This window comes from Neopsephotus bourkii, unplaced genomic scaffold, assembly GCF_033783945.1.
Source record: "Neopsephotus bourkii isolate Nb327-2 ecotype Australia unplaced genomic scaffold, CSIRO-AGI_Nbou_v1 NB_53, whole genome shotgun sequence".
NCBI classification, from domain to species: Eukaryota; Metazoa; Chordata; class Aves; order Psittaciformes; family Psittacidae; genus Neopsephotus; species Neopsephotus bourkii.
In genome coordinates, this window is record NW_026900570.1 from 5838963 (window position 1) to 5858287 (window position 19325).

General features: G+C 37.9%; 1 protein-coding gene across 1 annotated transcript in view; it reads right to left on the minus strand.

Moving 5' to 3' along the window:
- Positions 1-19325, minus strand: part of LARP4B (La ribonucleoprotein 4B) — a 55483-nt gene that overhangs the window by 34578 nt on the left and 1580 nt on the right. The window contains exon 2 of the mRNA XM_061349601.1: positions 2208-2342. Coding sequence (XP_061205585.1) covers positions 2208-2288 — 81 coding nt within the window. The 5' untranslated portion in view covers positions 2289-2342. The remainder of the gene's footprint in view (positions 1-2207; positions 2343-19325) is intronic.

The following is a 19325-nucleotide window of genomic DNA, read 5'->3' on the forward strand; positions in this document are numbered from 1 at the left end:
AAATATTGTTAATTTTTTAATAGTGTTAGTGTTTAAAGACATAATAAATAATACTTACATAATCTTCAGAATTAAGACTAGCATAGAGGGAATTATTTTTCCAGGATCTACAGGGGTGTATTAAAATTTCCAGTAGAAATTCCACAACTTTCTTCCTTAACTGCCACAAAAGCACTCGTAATAGGTATCACCAGATCCCAGTAGAACAGCATAGCCAAAAGAACTAGGGAATGTAATTCAGCAATCTTTTTTCAGTCTATTAAAAAAATACTCCTATAAACCTGACTAGATATCATGGCAGTATGGCCCCATATTAAATACGCACTGAAGCAGGGAATACCACAAGCATGAATCTATTCCTTTATGCAGTCTAGTCCTCTGATCTCAAAACAACGACACACAAGAAAGAGCAGGTGATTTTCAGTTAGTCTGAAGCATGTACTTGCTAAATGCAGTTGAGTCAGGACCTCCATTTTTCTCATTCCTATCATGTTTTGGGAAAGATGAAAGTGTCTTAATGATCTTAAGTTTGCTAACTTCTTCCTATAGTCCATGATGATTTCTCAAACTACAGACTTGTACCCAAAACTTGTAAGTGAAGACATGAAGCACTAGAAAAATTTACTCATGCAAGCGTGCCATTATGGAACAGGGACAATCTTGAAAACTCCATTTTTAATAGAGTATATTGGTAATGATTTTCTTACAACAGAACGACCTTTTGATGCTGTGCATACAAGAGTATGATAATGGTGTAACTGAAAAAAAGCTTAATATGCTACAGGTCTCATCTATTTGGAATAAAATATTCTGCAAAGGAAAAGCTTTAATCTCGTAAGAATTAGCTATTTGAAATGCACCATTATAGCACTATGGATACATTCCAAGATACCTAAATTGACACCAGTCTTCTCTACTAAAGAGAAGAACAGACAAGTTCTCTGAAATTGAAAGAAACTGTTACTCTCCTTCTCCCAGTAAAGAACTGAAATTAAGATTTAGGTTCAAGTTTACATGTAGTTTTACAAAAATTTTAAGTATGCTAAATTAGAAGAACTAGCCATGTGAAGACCCATCAAACCACCTTTAATGCTAATGCACCTGTTGAAACTGGACTGACTTCTGAAGCAGAGCTGCAAGTCTCTTACTCAAGCTTGCACACTGGTTTCTTGACATTAATGCCTCAAGTACGGGGGGGGTAAATCACAAAACTATGGCACAGAACTACAGAAGTGGGTTCATTTTTTTCACTACTATCAAATAGACAATTCACATGTGAGAAGGTACAAGAGAGAAGAGATTCCCCCACCCAAAAAAAGGGGGGGCACAGAAACGAATAAATAAAAAACCCACCAGCTTGCTTAGCAAAAGAGAGCACAAGTTTAGAGCATTTTCAAAATGCCCTTTAGTGCATGCTGCAAGGATAAATTGAAGCAGCAAGCATTTTCTGCTGCTGCAAGGTTAAGTTGAAGTAACAAGCATCTGCCACTTAGCATAGTACAGGCTAAGTGCCCAGCAGAACACACCAAAACCAAACACTTCAAGATGTCCCAAGAGGAAACATTCCTCCCAATATGCAGTTAACTCTCAAAGATGAAAATACAGTGTTATGAGTAGAGCGTACACACAAATTATGTATCCAATCTTCTTCAAAACATTTACTGCAACATGTAAACACACAGTACTATCTGCCGTATGATCTGCCAAAAGCACCCCATAAAGCAACTTCCTGGATCCTGCAGAGTAGCACAGAAGCAGTAGCATGTGCCATTTGGCAGAACTAACTGAGCAAAATTCCTGTTACAGAATGCAATTTCCTATTTGTATGGGTTTGTACTTTTTTCAACTTACAGGTCCATGCCAAGTGCATTTCCTGCATTTTCCTCACATGGTAATGTGTGAGGTACAACCTAACTCAGAAAACTTCTGCATAGCCTAAAAAGCTTTGTACCTTAAGTAAGTGCAAATTGTTGTAACTTGCAGTTTATTTTAATCCCCCCTAGGACTAAAGAAAACTTAAGTCCAGGCTCCTACTCAGTGTGGAGAATTAGCCACCTTCAACAGCTCTGTTCCAGCATTTTATGTTGTAATGCTATCAGCCAACTGTCCTCTAAAACATTCCAAGATACAATTTTGATTAAGACATAGTAAAAAAACCTGTTTCGTTCAACACTTATACCAGGGGAATGTGTAATTAAAATACTTACTAGATGAGAACTGTCTTTAACTTCTTGTACTTGCTGCACCTGCGGTTCAGCCACAACTTTAGTGTCCTGATCAGAAGTCATGAGCTGTCTGCTTTTTGGCTGCTCAGAGAGAACTTTACTGGTCACCTTTGTAAGCTGCGGAAATAGAAAAACAAAAGATTCTGTAAGTGACTGTTGAAATTCCTGAGAACTCACAGCCATTCCAGACCTGTCGTGCTGACTCAGACCAAAGGTCCAAAGAACTTCCACGCAACGCAGTCAGCATTATGTGTTCAGAGAAAATGTTATGGCAAAAGCATAAAGCGATCTCTCAGATATACACAGTTCCCAGTCACTGGCTGCCTTGAGAGTACAGACAAACACTTGCCACAGCAATGGGCAGGGAAATCCACTGGGAAAATTTCACTTGCTTCTCACTTTTCCACATTGGTTTTCAAACCATGGCTTCTTCACACCATCTGGTAGATTTACTTCAGTTATTAAGGAGCATTTAGTCACAAACCAACCTTTGTCTTCAAATACTTTCACAGTCACTTAATCATCACAAATCTCAAGCACATTAACAACAGGTCTGCTAGATAGTAACACTCAAGTTTTCTGCTCCATCATCCTAAAATGTTATTCTATTTGATTAGACAAGTAGAAAACTGAGTGGAGTTGAAAGTCTGACAGCGACTTCACTTTGAAATTTGATGCTATTATTTAATAGTTATTAAATAAAAAAAACCCTCTGTTCTTATAAAACAAAGTGAAACAAAAAAAAACATACCCAGGAAAAACCCATTTGAAGCATGAAGTCTCAAAGAAAATACTGTGGTTTAAAAACAGTGTAATTTTTACATTTTTCTTTTCTAAAATGAATATGAGCGAGTTTTAATATGCTTTTTGAGTTACTTCTTCACATAGAAGTTCCAGTACTACATCTGTAACAACATGCAAGAGAAATGTATTGCCTTCAAGTTGGTGACAATTTCAGGGTGAGATTCTCTACAATTTCCTTAAGAAAAAAATAAAAGGTAAATATTTGGAATACATGGATGATTCCATTATTTAGCAGATAAGCTCCTTTTAGAGAACTTGAGCTCCAAATGACTGGAGTATTTCTTTACAGCCTTCCATGGAATCTCCTCTATGTTATATTCTGAAATGGACAAAAGCAAAACCCTTTCATACAACTGATGGAATACATTCCAAAACTTTCATGTACAATTATGACATTCGCTTATAAACCAATTCAAGCACCTGTATTATGGGAATATGCAGGAGACAAGATGCTTTGCACACACAGTTGAAGGAACCAATATACAGACCTTCCCAACAGGACAAAATACTCAAGATTAGATGAACAGAATGAAAAATATATTTTTGAAGGCAAAACACGCGCTGTATCACTGTTGTGTTCCCGGAAGTATTCTTTCCTAACACCCAGCCTCTCATCTTGGAATAAAAACTATTCAATCAAGAGATAATGGCACAGACAAAAAAACACCAAAAAAAAAAGGCAATACAATAATTACACTGTCCTTCACATACAGTCTTACACACACATGAACAGACGCACAGTCTACATGGCAGAAAGTCTGGAATTCATTCAAGATGTTTGTATTTTATAAAATAACAAAGAAAATCATCCTCAGGGTGAAAGCAAGTAGCTAGACTCCGTGTTCCTCAAACCCACGCTCTATGCACATTAGCACTGCAGAAGGTGTCTAAGCTTCTTGAGGAATGCTTCTGTTAATATTCTGTGAAAGACATTGGGTTTATCCTTTTAAATTCTGGATTAATATTTTACTAAGAAGAGCAAGAGACTTCTTAAACTTCGTCTTTGCTGTATATAATCTCCACTGCTTTTCATACTAAATTTAGTCATGCACATTTGTCCAGATTCACAAGCTAAACCTAATTTACAGAAAGACAAACACGTTTCTGACAGCAATTATGTTACCTACTCAGCATTTTGATCCTCAAATCAATGCCAAGGTACTTCTTTGCATCCTTCTGTTGCCTGCTTCTCTTTCACACATTCCCATTCCCTCCTAGGATCATTCCCAGTCATGCTGCAATCTCTTCCATCCTCTGGTATGTAGTGTTAGCACCAGTACTTTGTAAATCTATGGATTGTGGAAGGCAAACAGCTAAGATCATGTGAGTCTAACAAACTAAAGTTCCACTGCACATACGTACTTAAAGTATTTGCTGACTGGCCATCAATCACAAAATATTCAGCTAAATCATTCATTTCAGCTGAGGGTAGACAAGTTGTTAGACAACTTGATAGACAACACACAACTGCGATGTGCACACTGCAACTTCAGATTACTTGGGCAAGCCACCAGCAATAATAGCAGCACATCATTCTACTGCTTTTCAGAAGTCCTTTAGATGAGATTATACAAGACATTTATCACAGGCTAGGTCTAGATAAAAGCTCTAGATAACTCTGTTTGGATTACTCAGATTAATAATCATTCTCATTACACAGATTTGTTGTGATACACACTACACTAAATCCACTTACCTTGTGAACAAATTATTTCTATTAACTGCAATGCAAACCCGTATTTTTAAGTTGCATTTTGATCACTAAGGATCAAAATGGCTCTAAAAACAAGTGAGATGATACTGTAATAATCTGCTTGAAAGGATATTCAACTTGCCTTCTATTCCCATGCTTTTAACAAAGACCAACTATTGCCTTTCTGCCAATGAGTAAGCCATATGGGAAGACCCCAAACACAGAAGGAGTTCCCTTTGTAATTTTCTTCTCTTAATGTATCACACTGCTCCAAGTCTCCAGGACATCAAGTGCTCTGCTGCAAAATCCCATCTGCTGTGATGCACTTCAAAGCAACTGCATGTGCAGGGCCGTTCTGGAAAGTTAGTGCCATCAACTTTTCCACTTACCAGTTGCCACTTACCAGTCTTTTAAAGCATAAAACTTATATGACTGTAGGTTTCCAGAACTATCATGTCAGAGAACACACTGTTTGTTGAAAAGGCAGTCTTACTTCAAGGAGAAAAACCATAAAAATCACAAAGTGTTACAGGCTCTTCACAGGATGTGTTTCAGCATGTTTTTCATTAGTACTGATATGCATCTCCATACTCAGGTTTATTTACAGAAACCACAATCAATATGTGGTAGTACTAGAAGCTACAGATCAGGAGTGATAGTTTGGAAGACCGTTTATCCTCTTTTGATGCTAGTTTAATAGTCAAATTAGCAATCAAGTTAAAGGTGGCATTTGAATGCAGCAGCAATAAAGATTATCATCCCACTGAAGAGTTAACTTGCCCACCATTTTAAAAGATGCACTGAATTGCTGACTGGTAAACCCTATCTTTGCATAAACATACGCTGCTGCAGTAAGTAGGAGACATACAAGGGAAAAACATAAGTCAGCAGATTTATTTGGAACAGAGGTAGCAGTACCTACAGCAGAACATGGAGCTGTCAGAAGTGGACTAAAATTTTTTTCATTCAATTTATAAAAAAGAAATAAACCCACAAGAAAAAACCTTCAGGGGCACACAATCTCTTAAATATGCTTTAAAGAGTATTTCTACTCAACAGCAAAGAGTTATGAAAAAAAAAAATAAAATCAGTGTCCTCCACTAACTATGTCTAGTCACAGTCCACAGAATAGCCTGCATTTGTGAATTGATTTAGAAGGCCACAATCAGAGTTTTGTAATATTATGTATAATTTCAATTCTGTAAACACATATAGTAAAACTTCATTTTTCCTTCTGGCTTGCCATTTGGTCTTCACACAGTAATTAGTCAAGCTCATCAACTCCAGATGTATTACGTCAAGAGGAAAGTTACTTTCAAGACATGCAAATACTTATTTCCACAACTGCCTAATCCCAGAGATATCACATAGATTTTCCTGAAGCTTAGAAACCAAGTTTGAACTGCTTTTGATAAGCAGGCAAGACTCTCATCCCCAGATATTTAGCATACAGGTAAAAACTTGTTTCTTTAGAAACCATGCAACTTTTAAACAAGAAGTCCTTAATGTCCCCAAACTGTAATACACTGATCGGTAATTGCAACAGGAGGGAGAAGAGCACCTTAATACAGTTGTTTTCTCAGTACAACAAACCAAACAGGTACAGTACTCTACTTGTACAGATCTGTCGCTGTGGGCACCACTCAGCAGTGGTAAATCTGAGGAGTTACAAAAATATACTCAGGAGGGACTGAGACCATCTGGCCAAGCATAGGTAGCACATATTTCAGCCTATTGGTTTCCCTCTGCAATATCCACAGCCACTTTCACAAATAAGAAATTGGTTTGTGGATGGGGTTTTTTTGTTTTGTTTGGTCTTTTTTGTTGCTGAGGTTTTTTTAAGTTGACACCATGTTTCTTTACTGGCAAATAGTTTCAAATACATCTTGTTATGAGAATTTCATCATTTTAGAAGATACCAGATACAAACTAGCAATAGTCCACAGCATATACTGTATGGACTGTACAGATAGAGTACACATAACCATATGGTCACTTCTACCTGGGTGCCAAGCCAAGCAGAACTGGGATCACTCCCATCCAAAAGCCACATGTGTGCATGAATTGTGGTACCGACATCAGGCTAACACACTGCATTTTAGTTCAGGTTTAGGTATCTTACAGTACCGGCAGTTAATATTCAGCTGTCTGAAGATACTTTTATACAAACAGCATCACTATACACCACAGCCTTGCAACAGCTTGGAAGAAATACCTACTAGATTATTATATAGCGAACAAAACCACTGCTGTCCCCACCAACACTCCCAAAACCTCCCTTGAAAGCAGGGGGATCAGGGCCTACGCTTATTACTAGTCTCTATTTTCCCTAATTCATATTCAGAGTGTGCTTTTATTCAGTCTGTTTTGCTGTCTAGAGTTACAAGAATATGAGTAGCAGCATGCTTCCTCTCAATCAAGCCAGTCAGATAGATCTGTTATTTAAAAACATGCAAAACCTCAAACAGTGCTCTAGGGCTGAAATCTTGCCTGCCAACTTTCAGCCCAGAGTAATCAGCCCTTAAAAAGAGATTTACAAATGCGAGTGCTGACAACTAACTTTCACGCTGCAAACAGCAACACCATAAAACAAAAAAGCTCATAGAATAAAAGATCTTTTCACTGCTCTTCCAGTAAGCACAAACAAAAATAGATTTAAGTTTGGCTTTGTGCAGAACTCTTCCTAGCAAACATTTTAGAAAGTTTAAACAGACTAAGTTGAACTTTTCACAAGGCTAATACAGAAATACACCTCCAGCAACACCAGAAAGCCTAAAATGTTTTGAAAACAGGGATGCACTTACTGCTTAACTTAAATCTCATAACAAACTTCCAGTTGCAGGCCATCAACTCCCTTTCTACTATCAGAGATAACATACTTTCTCACCATCTTTCACACCCTTTGGTATCCACAAGGATTATTACACCTCAGCAGAAGAAATCAGAGTTACCACTGACCTCAGCTTTGAAAAGTTTTAGCACCTGCTGAGAACATTACATAGTTGATATGAGAAATAACAGATGCCTCTTCCAAAACTGTGTTATTAATTCTATACATTAACTCCTGCTTAAATAAAGTTTACCTTTCTTTATTAGCTTCTCAAGTGTTTTGAATACCCAAAACATGTAATATGTCAAGAATTAATCATATTCTCAGCCCAGGTAAAGCTGTTAACTCAGATACAGGATAGTTAAGCTTACAGAGCATCATCAAGGAAACCTAACAAATCCTAATCCTGAAAGCTTGCAAGTTTCCCTTCAGTTTAGCATTAGGAATACTGCTACGAACTAGAGCTTGTAATTTTAATCAGGCAGCTGTTTTAGAAGCTTTTCAAGGAAAGATTTCATGTAAGAATTGAATTATCATCCCACTGTATGGGACACATGTTACCATTCTGTAGATGAATAACCCTATGAAACTATATCTTTCTGATACAGAAAGCCTGTAACAGAACTCAGGGGTTTCCATTTTCCTTTCAAAGCATGAAATCAGTTTCTTTACAGAGCAGATGTGGCAAGCAATCTATCATTCAAAGCATGGCAATATTTAAAAGAAAATATACTGTGAAATTATTACATTACCACAGTGAACAAATTAGCTGTGAACGAAAAAAACAAAAAACAAAAAACAAAAACACACCACCACCACCAAAAAGTGCATTCCCTGGTGGCAATCTCTGCAATCACCACTGTACCTACATCAGTTGTAAACTCTGTATTGCACAACAGCAGTTAAAAGCTGACATGACATACATATTTAGCCATATCATGTGTCTATAGAAGTTAATATTGAATACACTACTCTTTTAAAAAAATCACAAGGCTCTGAATTCAACTGCTAACTAGCAAAACAGCAGGGGGGAAGAGCTGAAAAATTCACCTCTGAAGCTTAATGCAACCCAGACATTCAAAGCCTGCCAGATGATGGTTTCAAAATGTCCATGCACCCAGTGCACGTGCCAGCATGGTGGCTGGATAGTCAGATTTCAAACAACTTGATAGAAGTACCATCTGATTTGTTTGTTTTCCTTCCTGCAAAAAAACCAAAATGACTCACGCCCAGGCACCCACCAGGCAACACCCAGAACAAAACTGCAACTTTCTGGTTACTGAGGAGGAACATGGACATAAGCGCCCAGAGAGTACTCAGGACAGGACCCTTGATGGGTACAAGGCATTTTAAAACACGTGGCAACTGGGTGTTAGCAAGAAATACACTGTGTCAGAAGATTATTTAAACCTTTATACAGCATGCTTTTAACATTTCACAATAAAACCCTACCAGACCAAATGATTTTGAGCTGCTGCTGCATCTACTTCACAAGGGTTTTGAAAAAGCTTCTGCTCTTTATAAGGTTGATAGCCCTCAAAACTGTTCTGCAATTCTAGTAGTTGTCTCTTCAGATGTAGTCTCTAAGAATGGCTGAGATTTCAAGAGAAACAGTACACCTTGCTATTTAAAGGGAACACTGCATTTCCTTATTAAAAGATTTATGAAACATTTCTGTGCTAGGTTTCACAAGTGATTCACAACTCCCATCATTTACTGACACACAAACCTGTGCGATGGAACTACACACCAGAACCGATCACGCTGCAAGTCTAGAAACAGAGACTGTTACAGTACTTAGCTGTCCAAGAGATACCAAGCAATAAGTTACTAAACAAAGGTGATAAAATACCAAAGAAACATGATAGTGGTAAGTGATAAGGACTCTATACAGAGGTATGCAAAAAAAACCCTCTTTCAGTCAAGAGCAAGAAAAATGGGAAGATGTTAAAGAGTTACAGCCTTATTCACTCATCTAATCTCAAGCAACAATAATAAAGATCTTGATAGTACATAGAAGATAATGGAATGACCACTGTCAACAAATAACCCTGATTATTTTCCTTGTATCTAGCCTTTTCTGCAAAAGAACCCAAACAGAAAGCAAAAAGAAACAAACAAGAAAAACCAACATAACCCCCAAACATTACCAATTAAGAACACTAGGGAATGCCTACCAAGCAGGAATTGGGAAGAAATTTTTGTGCCTGGTAAAAGTATGACGTGCCTTGAAGACAAGAGTGATTGTGTCATGAGCAGTTTTCAGTTTGCTTATGGCTTGTTCTCAGTTTCCAAGTCTGAAGCAGCACTCTCCTGACTGCAAGCTGAAGCACATAACATGAAGAAACCCAGCTCATTAACAGGGGTTGCTTCATGTAGCACATCCATCACAAAGCTACAAGCTTGTTTTCCTCACTGTAAGTGGACTAATAGCAATCACCACGCTGCAGGTTATCCATAAAGATGCATATTTAATTTCTATATAAGTACCATGTCAGGTAAGATTCTTTTACCAGATAATTTCAAAAAGTTAACAAACTATTAATTAAAATAAACCCTTCACTCTTTCCTTTGTGCATTACGCCAGTCTACCCCTCAAATGGCAGTTATTCTAGTAACACACCCAAACCATGACAGTTCTAAAATGAAAGGTAGGATACTACTTTAATATAAAGCATCTGTGATCATAATTCTCCAACAACCCCATTTTCTCTTGAAAAGTTGTTCTACCTAGTTGACTGTACCATCACAAATTTTACATTCATTACCAAGGCCTACAAAAAGCATAAAACATCTCACACTGGAGCAAAAAGGTTTTTGATTTTCCTCAGGAAAGAGATCAGGAATTTACCACTGAAGCACATTAGGCAAGTATCTCAGTGTATGATGACTTTCCATTAAAACACTCTATCACGCCCTCCAACAGGTTTGTGAGCATTTGACCTCCTCCAGGTCTCCCAGCTCTGCTGTCTCTTCATACTTTTTCAGGACGGAAAACATAACCAGCAAGAACAGAATTTTAATAAATTTGAACAATCCCCCTTTCCTATAAACAGCTAAACAGAAAAATACACAGTAGTTGCTTACACACATGCTTTACTTCTAGGCCTCCCAGAACAGTAGTAGAGAAGACCCAAGCTGAACAACTAATGCCAATAATCCTCCTTTCCTGTTCACTAGGAATCCAGCAGCAGCAGAGCACTGCAAACCAAGTACTGCAGTTCTGAGTGAAACTTAGTAAGTCAAGTCCACATCACTCTGCTGCTGCTCCTATTGCTCTTGCCTACAAAGCACCACAGGATGGGGGGACAACACAGTAACATACCTGCAAGACTTTCACAAGAGAAATCCCAGCAGAATTCTTGCACTGACTTAAAGAGTGAAAGAACAAGTCAATGCAAACCACTGTTCTTCTGAGTTGAAAGAAACAGAAAACCAACTAAGCCTGAACACAGGGCAACAATGCTTCAAAGTACCTACAGAAGGACAAGCTTAGAGCTCCGTAACCCACACACCATGCAGTATTTCACATCTGTTTCTGCTTCCAAGCAGTATAATAGAAAACATATTTGTTAAATAAGCCTAATCAGAGAGGAAGACTAACTTGCCACATAATCTTCTAAAACCAACCAGCCTAAACAGTGGCCAAGTATGAAAACAAGCAAGTTTATGCGTAACGTGGGTTAACAGTAACTGTACAATGTGATGGAAGCTCCCTCCTTCCACCAGATTTTTTTGAATATATTTTAAAAATTGATGAGGTTTTCATCAGAGTACAAGTATCATGTATTATGCTAAACCACTGCTCACATTAAATTCTTGTAACACTCTAATCCACCTGCATTTACCTGTTATGCTTGACTAAGCTATGAGGTAACAGCCTGTGCTTGCACAATGTCCAGTGCAGTGGGATTCCAATCTGCAAATACAAATCACAGCTGAGGCAACGCAAATAAAAGCATTGGTATTTTTACTAACATATTTTAACTGCTAAAATTGTTCACTTACTACACAAATATTAACTCTAGATGCTTTGGTGTGATCTTTGATAGATAATTGCATTTTACTCTGAAAGACAACGCTCCTCAATAACTTCAGATATCTTCATACCTACAAATTAGCTGGGGGACTATTCCAGGCTTTCAGTGTAATACCAGTATTTAATGTCAAGTACTGTTCAGTGACGTGGAAATTATGTTTTTTTCACTTAAGGCAACATTAGGAAAGCCTCACAGAAATCTGGTTCCGAAGTTTATCACCATCAAATGCAAAATTTCATCTAATCCATCCACTTGAACTGTTGTACTCTGATATAGTTTAAATAAAGGTAACTTTTTTAAAACTCCAGCCTGTATTAATCCCTTCCCATAGCCAACCAAGACAGCACATGAAGAGATTAACATGGCTATTGGAAAAAGACATGTGAAAGAGTTCCCAGAAATTTCTTCCTATTCTTCATTTGTCTTACTTCTAGCAGGTGAGTTTACTTGGGCACTCTGGATGCTAAGTCTGCCTTCTTTTATCATATCTTCTTGGAACTCCTGCACGCATGAGGAATTATTACGCAATGAAAATATCTTGCATAGCAAGCTATTTTCCTTGTTTCCCTTCCCTCCCCACATAGCTGTCTTGCTCTCACTTAACCAAGGGGTTTTTAGGGGTATATTTCTTTATATATTTAAGGGAAGTCAGAGATTCATCTTCCACCGCTGAAGGAAGCAACACCTAAGTATTCTAGAAGTTCACACACAGCAGTGAAGTTGATAGAAATTGTTGCACTTCGATCATGAGAGTGAGTTTTCATTCTAAGACTGAAACCTATTCCTGACTGGGAATGAAAACTAGAAAAGATACTGAATTTTGCTGGCTAATGGACTCAACTGCATCTCAGCGTGCTGGCGTCACAGTAAATAGATCTGTCATTTTATAAATTCTGTTTCTTTCACAAAACAATTCCAAGCTCTACAGTACTTTACTGTGGCTTCAAATTTTTAAAGCTAAGATGCAGCAACTGATGGTCTATTTGGCCTTTCCTAATTCTTCAAAGAAACAACAGGTGACAAAGTACCAGCAGCTTTAGCACCTGCTTAGAGAGGAGTTAAATATTGTACATGATGAGTGTCAATTTAGTAGTGCTGGGAACAACAAACTTCCTTGTTTCAATTACTTAATGTTCCTCCTCCCAACTTGCCAACACCATCTTTACGTTTCCCGCATACTTTACTATGCTGCTGACCAGCAAGTGGCCAGTGCCCACTCACAATGCTGGCTGTGACTCTAGGCAGTACAGTTCACAAAGGTAAAGAAAATAACTAACCCAGCTCTACTGGGCAGGATTTTATGGATACCACCTTCTTCAGAAAAATTCAGGAGTTGGCAGAAGAGAATGCAGTATTTTATCATGAAAGACAAGACTAAAAACAACACTTGAAGCTGTAAGGTTAATATTTAGGGCACTTCCAAGGGTGAGGTTAGAAGTCTGACATTCTTTAACAAGTCTTAATAGGCTTATCATCTTAGAATATTACTACTATTTGGATGCCATGTTTCAAGTCTGCAATCAGTTCTGTGCTTAAGCAAGAGGAGGTCAAAAACTGTACAAGGAACTTCTAGGACACTTTAATATTTTTAGTGCTTTGACTTACTCTTAAAGACACATACATAGCTTCAAAGCTGATCTGCTAAGTTCTTCATGGTCACATTCTCAAACCACACAATAAATGCCTAATGCAGGGAAGCAGAAAAGGGTCTCAAAATCAAATGCACGCAGAAACCTTCTCCAGAATTCTACTGCATGCAGACCGATGGGACAGCTGTTGCAGTGCTACTAGAATATATTTTCTGTCAGAACAGGTCCAAAGAAAATGAGACAGAAAAAGGTCTACAGCAATGTAAAAGTCCAGGTGAGAGGCATATATGGAACCAAGTAAGATGTTGATAATTACAGTGGTAAATAGAAACGTACAGAAATGAGTTTTCTTCCAACGCAAATATATACAATAATCCTGGACTATGAAAAGACTACTGTAATAAACAGCAAAGGCAAGACATCTGCAAAGCAAACAGCCTAGGATGAACTCCCCTCAGGCTCTGGGGTTTAGGGTTTTTTGGTGTGGGGTGGTTTTTGTTGTTGTTGTTGTTCCCCCCCCCCCCCCCATTACTTTAAAAGCATTCATTCACCTAAGATTTGTTTGTTAAGATTTGGTCCTGAACATGTTTCAAAACTTACAGTGAAATTAAACTACTCACAGAAGAAACGTCATTCAACTTTAAGGTTTTGTAATACAAAAAAGGAAGCTAATGTTTTTGCCAATGATTATTTCATTAGCTTCTTTGCCAAAAATAGAATTTAACCCAAAGGATCCAGTCATTTTAGCATTACTTCCTCTTTTGAAAAAAGCCACCATCCTCGTTACAAGCTTCACTGAAATCAGAAGCAACTCTTGCTTGCTTTTAAAGTGCTGTATGAAAGGCTATCACCTACTGAGTGTACATTTGTTCACAGTTAGAGCACCCCACCTTTTTAGAGTATCACTGTAATCAAAACTACTGGTAATTCAGGTTTTGACTCACTGTTAAAGGATGGACTGTTCCAATATTTCAGCTTGGATTCAATGACAATAATTCTTCCCTGCAAGTCAAAATAACTGGGCAGAGACCATCCTAAAAATTTCACTGATTTCTTGAATCCAGGCAGTTAAAATACATGTTAATTAGGAAACAAAGTTATAATTCTAACAAAGCAGATTATAAACTAAGCTGCAACATCTTCATTAACAAATTAAATTATTCCACTCCCTTCTTTGTAATACAAATCTTTTAGACATCTACTGTAAAGAATCAGACAACAAGCTTTAAACAGGAACAGGGACACAAATGCAAGATCTTGGAGACATGCCAGCGCAGGCAATATTTTGCCCAAATTGTTTGCCTTGCTGCTTTAAACAGCAACATGTTGACCATTCTGTCCCTGTTGGGCAGCAACAACACTGAATGGGAATGAAATTCCAAGATAAGATCGCAAATTCCAAACATAAAGGTAGCTCAGCACTTAACTGTGCTCTGATGCATTCTTCACTTTTTGTTCTACTTTTCTAATTCCTAGAACAACAATCAGAAATCAGTAGGATACATCAAAATGTTTGAGCGTAAGCCTTCAGTGCCAGGGTAGCAAATCCAGCTACTTTGGACATTGGCCTGTTATTTCACCAGTTCCTTGTTTGAACAGTCAGAGTCAGACTTGGTTGTGCAGCAACCTGCAACAGCACCACAACCTGTAAAAACATTCTTATGGATACCAATACTGACCAAAACTGAAACCATAAAGCTGCCAAAAGATATCCCTGTAGAGCTTCACAAGTGTTTCGTTAAGTTTCGGACAAGTAAAAATTATCAAATGGTTAAATATTTTTCCCTCAACATAATTACTATTTAACTAATATTTTGTTTCTCAAGGTTCTCTGCCAGATCACTGACATTCTGCAATTACAAAATACTTGGAAATAGACTACAGAACATTAGGTCTTCCTAGAAATACACAGAAACATTTTAGCAGATTAACAGAAACCTACAATTTTTTTTGTTTGCAGTTTCTAACTCCATTACTAAGACAGACAGAAGTCTGCCTTATGAATACCATCAGTAAAGTATTAATATTCATCACTGTTGTTTATTTCCAGAAGGTAGCAGGGAAAGGCCAGTATGAGGAAGAATCTAAGCAGATACCTGTTCTAATACTTGTGCAACTTGTACAAGAAAACACAAGAAATCTAAAAGCAAAATTAAGCAATACAATATTTAGATTTGCAAAAAGCCCAGCACAAGCTCTAGATAAAAATAAATACATGTTTGACAACTACATTCAAAACTCAGAATATTCCTGAACAAAACCCATGTGAAGTACTAATAGCACCTAAAGGTGTAATTTCCAAAGTCTGTATTGCCAGTGTTTGCTTTTGTCAATAGTGAAAATGATAGTCATTTTAGGAAGGAATCCCAAACAGATAAATCAAATCTGGGCCTAATTCACTATAAATTACCATGCCAGACAGATGTCTATATGTATCTATAGGCATCTATGTTTCTACCTATCTGTATGTGCAACAGTCCAGAACTAGAAGCTGTGTATAGTTTACTTCGTTAAATACATGTACACTGAACTCAAAAAAAACCATGAACTCTAGATGGCCAGAAAGACAATCCAGAATAAACCTTTACTGTAGGATATACTCTCCGGTACACCAGCTCCTTACATGCCAACAGCCTTTTGTGAATAACAACAGAGCTGCTAGAAGTGCAGAGGTGGCAATCCATTCAGCTTATGAACGACTGATTCCTTTTGTATTACATCATTCAACTCCCCATTAAGGAGCTGGACTGACAGGATCCAGAATATGCATAGCCCAGCCCTCCATGGTAAATGAGCGTTAGAAAAGATTAAGGCTCAAAGAAATTGGTGATTCATCAGGGCGTCAAAACAGCGTTTCCCCCATTCCCTGCGATGTTCTAGGCCAAGTCATCATCATCATCATCATGGCTTGACTTCGCGAACGAAGATTTGGGAAGGGCATTTACCCACGCTTACTACAAGCGCGCTGATGACTAAGAAGGCCAATGTGGGATAGGCAAATCCGGCTACAAAAAACACAGCAGAAGGTCTCCTTGGGTGGAACAGGTGGGACACGATTCTTCCTGCGTTGTCTTTTCTCCTCGAGACTAGTTCTTCGTGAACTCTCAAAGGAGTCAGCGGCATTATGTATGGTGTGCCTCCAAGTCTCTAGGATGAAGGATCACCGCCTCCCCAAGATCGTGTTTTACGGTGAACTTGCCACCGGTAGCCGCAAGAGAGGTGCCCCAAAGAAGAGATACAAGGACTCCCTGAAACAATACCTTAGCCTTGGCCATATTGACTACCATCAGTGGTCCACCTTGGCCTCCAATCTAGGCCAAGTAACTAGCCACATATTAGTAACCCCTGTCAGGCTTCCAATTTTGGAGTTAATTGCTGTTCCTGAAACACATACCCAGACACAAAATACCTGCAGCAGCACACATCACAGAACGACCACTGTCATGGCTATCCTAATGGCACAATTAGGCTGTATTACAGTCACACCTAATTTAAGTACTCCAAAGTACCTCTGTTGTCTGTAGGTATGACTCTGTAGCCTGCTTCCTAATAGAGAGGGTAACACCCCATTTAGAAAGTGTATGTAACAGCAACACACCAGAGAACACACAAACATGAAAGTCCAATGAAAGAAAGGATTATAAACTCTCGGCTCCATAGCATGAATAAAATTTAAGAAATATCAGTTATGAACTAATTAACAGAACTTGTTTCTCTCTTGCACTACTTTGTGGAACTTGGCTACGTTAAATGAATGGGTAGTACAGAAATCAGCTTTTAGTCTCCCATTTCTAACAAGCTCCTCAAACTTGCTGGTTTTAGATAACACTTTTATCATGCAACATTCTAAGCCAGCATACAATTAAAGAGAAAGAAACAGATTGTTAGAACAGCACTTCTTCAATTATCCAGTATTTATATCACCAAATTACTTTTATTGACCAAGTGAAATATCACAAAGCTTTAATATTCAGAAAAAGTGCTTCAGAAGTATTATTGGTTTTGGTTTTGACTTGTAACACACTAGCCTGCCTTGAGTTTAGCACAGAGGAATTAATGCATAGGAAAAGAAAACGAGAACTTCCTCAAAACACTAGTTTACAACTGTGTATCAAAGGTACCAGCTGAAAATGTTGTAAAAAGTGTACTACTAGCTCGGGGGGGGGGGGGAAGAGGGTGCACGCACACGTGTTTTGTCTTTTTTTAAAAAGTAGCATTATTTCAAACTTTAATTTTTACATCAGTTTCCCCTCCCTAATTTAATGACTGGGTTACACAGCGAAATCCACCTGCCTATGTCGTGTTTTATATTGACTAAACAAACAGTATTAGTTTCAATATACCTATCCCTTGCTTTGTGAACAATGTTGCTCAAATACCTTTGCAGGGACTTTACTACAGAAGTAGCTTTTACTCTGCTTCTATTCAGTTCTCCACATACTACTGCCTCTTTCAAAACTGCAGGGGAGGGGTTAATTTTCTTCCTTACAACGTCCTGTTTTGTAACATCCTTCCTTTCCTACTCATACCTGCGTGCCCATTCTGAATGCAAATACAAGACACTTGCAATACTCGTGTTAGGTTAGTATCATTTATTACATACAAGAATAAATGCTGCCAAAGCTTATTTTCTATAGTTATTTCTAGGAGTTATGCAAACTTGCTGACTAAAAATTTATTTTCCTAGTAAATGTTTCAAGGAACACAACACTATGTAAACCACATTTCTCACAATGGCTTAATGCACATAACAGCTCCTCACATGTGTGCGCACACACGGCAGGGGGGAGGGGAGGGGAAATCACACTCCTAAAACTTGATATTCTCCACTATTGAAACTATGTCTCTTTACTTTTTCACCTGGTCTCTTCTGCCTTTTTCTCTGTGCCAGCAACAGCCCTCTTGATGTCACATTTGTTAGCTAGCTCTACAGCCACCTTTGCATGCTCCTTCACAGAACATCTCCAAGACAAGAATGCTCTTCTTGAAGAGAATCAATAATGCTGCTGCCCTTGACAAAACCAGCTCCTTCCAACACAGGCACAAAAAAAGACAAGGCAAGTGCTCTATTCATTTACCTTACCTGTTAATTTAAAAGAACATGAATCTCTGATGGAACATATAAAGGCACCATAGAATTAAACATTAATAGTGCTGAAGAGACAAAAAGCCACCTAGTTTAAAAAAATATAAACTGATGAAACACATCTACACCTCATTACTTTGTTCCTTATAACCCCTTTCTTGCTACCTTTCAGCTGTCACTTTAGATTTGTCACGCACTGTGACCACAAACATGCCTTTTCTGTGTCTCTTCTGTGCATTTTGTGAGGTAATGTAATAAATATTTAACAAAGAGTTTATATTACCATGCCAATTAAGCTCACAACTGATTTAAAGACAAAGCCACTGCTAGATATAAGACTTGAGAGGTACAGCAACAGACCTCCACAGAACATATAGATTAGGCAAACCTGACTGTATGCAGTTTACATTTCAGTAAAATACACAAAGTAGTTAATTTCAAACTACTCAAGTAAAACATCAGAGCCAGAAAGTGCCTACATGGTTACTGCCTGTCTCAAAAAGAAAAAAACACCCCACCAAAATCCCAAAGCCCTCACAACTGCCTCCAGTTCTAGATCTTCTATCTTTGTACTGAAGCAGACTGAAATTCTAGTCACACATCTAAACAATTTATGTATACACCTGTCAGTCATCCATACCTTCTATGAGTTTGTACTACAGCAAGCATAAAAAGCAACTAAGGCAGAACACACTTGAGCTAACACCTTTATTCCCTTAAGGCATTTGTGTGTAAACACTTGAAAAAATAGAAATAATTACAAGGGAAACAAATCAATCTAACCCAGAACATTGTGTGCACCCAAGGACCCAATTACATACCATGAAAACATACAATCACTTATTTAGAAACATCCAAGAGGTCAGATGTTTTCTATTAATTCATTTATGCAAATCTGTTTGAGTAAGTTGCTTTTGGTTTGGGCTTTGTTGTTCTGGGTTTTTTACCAAAAAAAACTAAATCCGATTAAACATAAGCGTAATTTTTATGCAGTAACTTCCATACAAATAGTATGCACATATAAATGACAACACATCTAGAAGAATAAAATCTCCTAT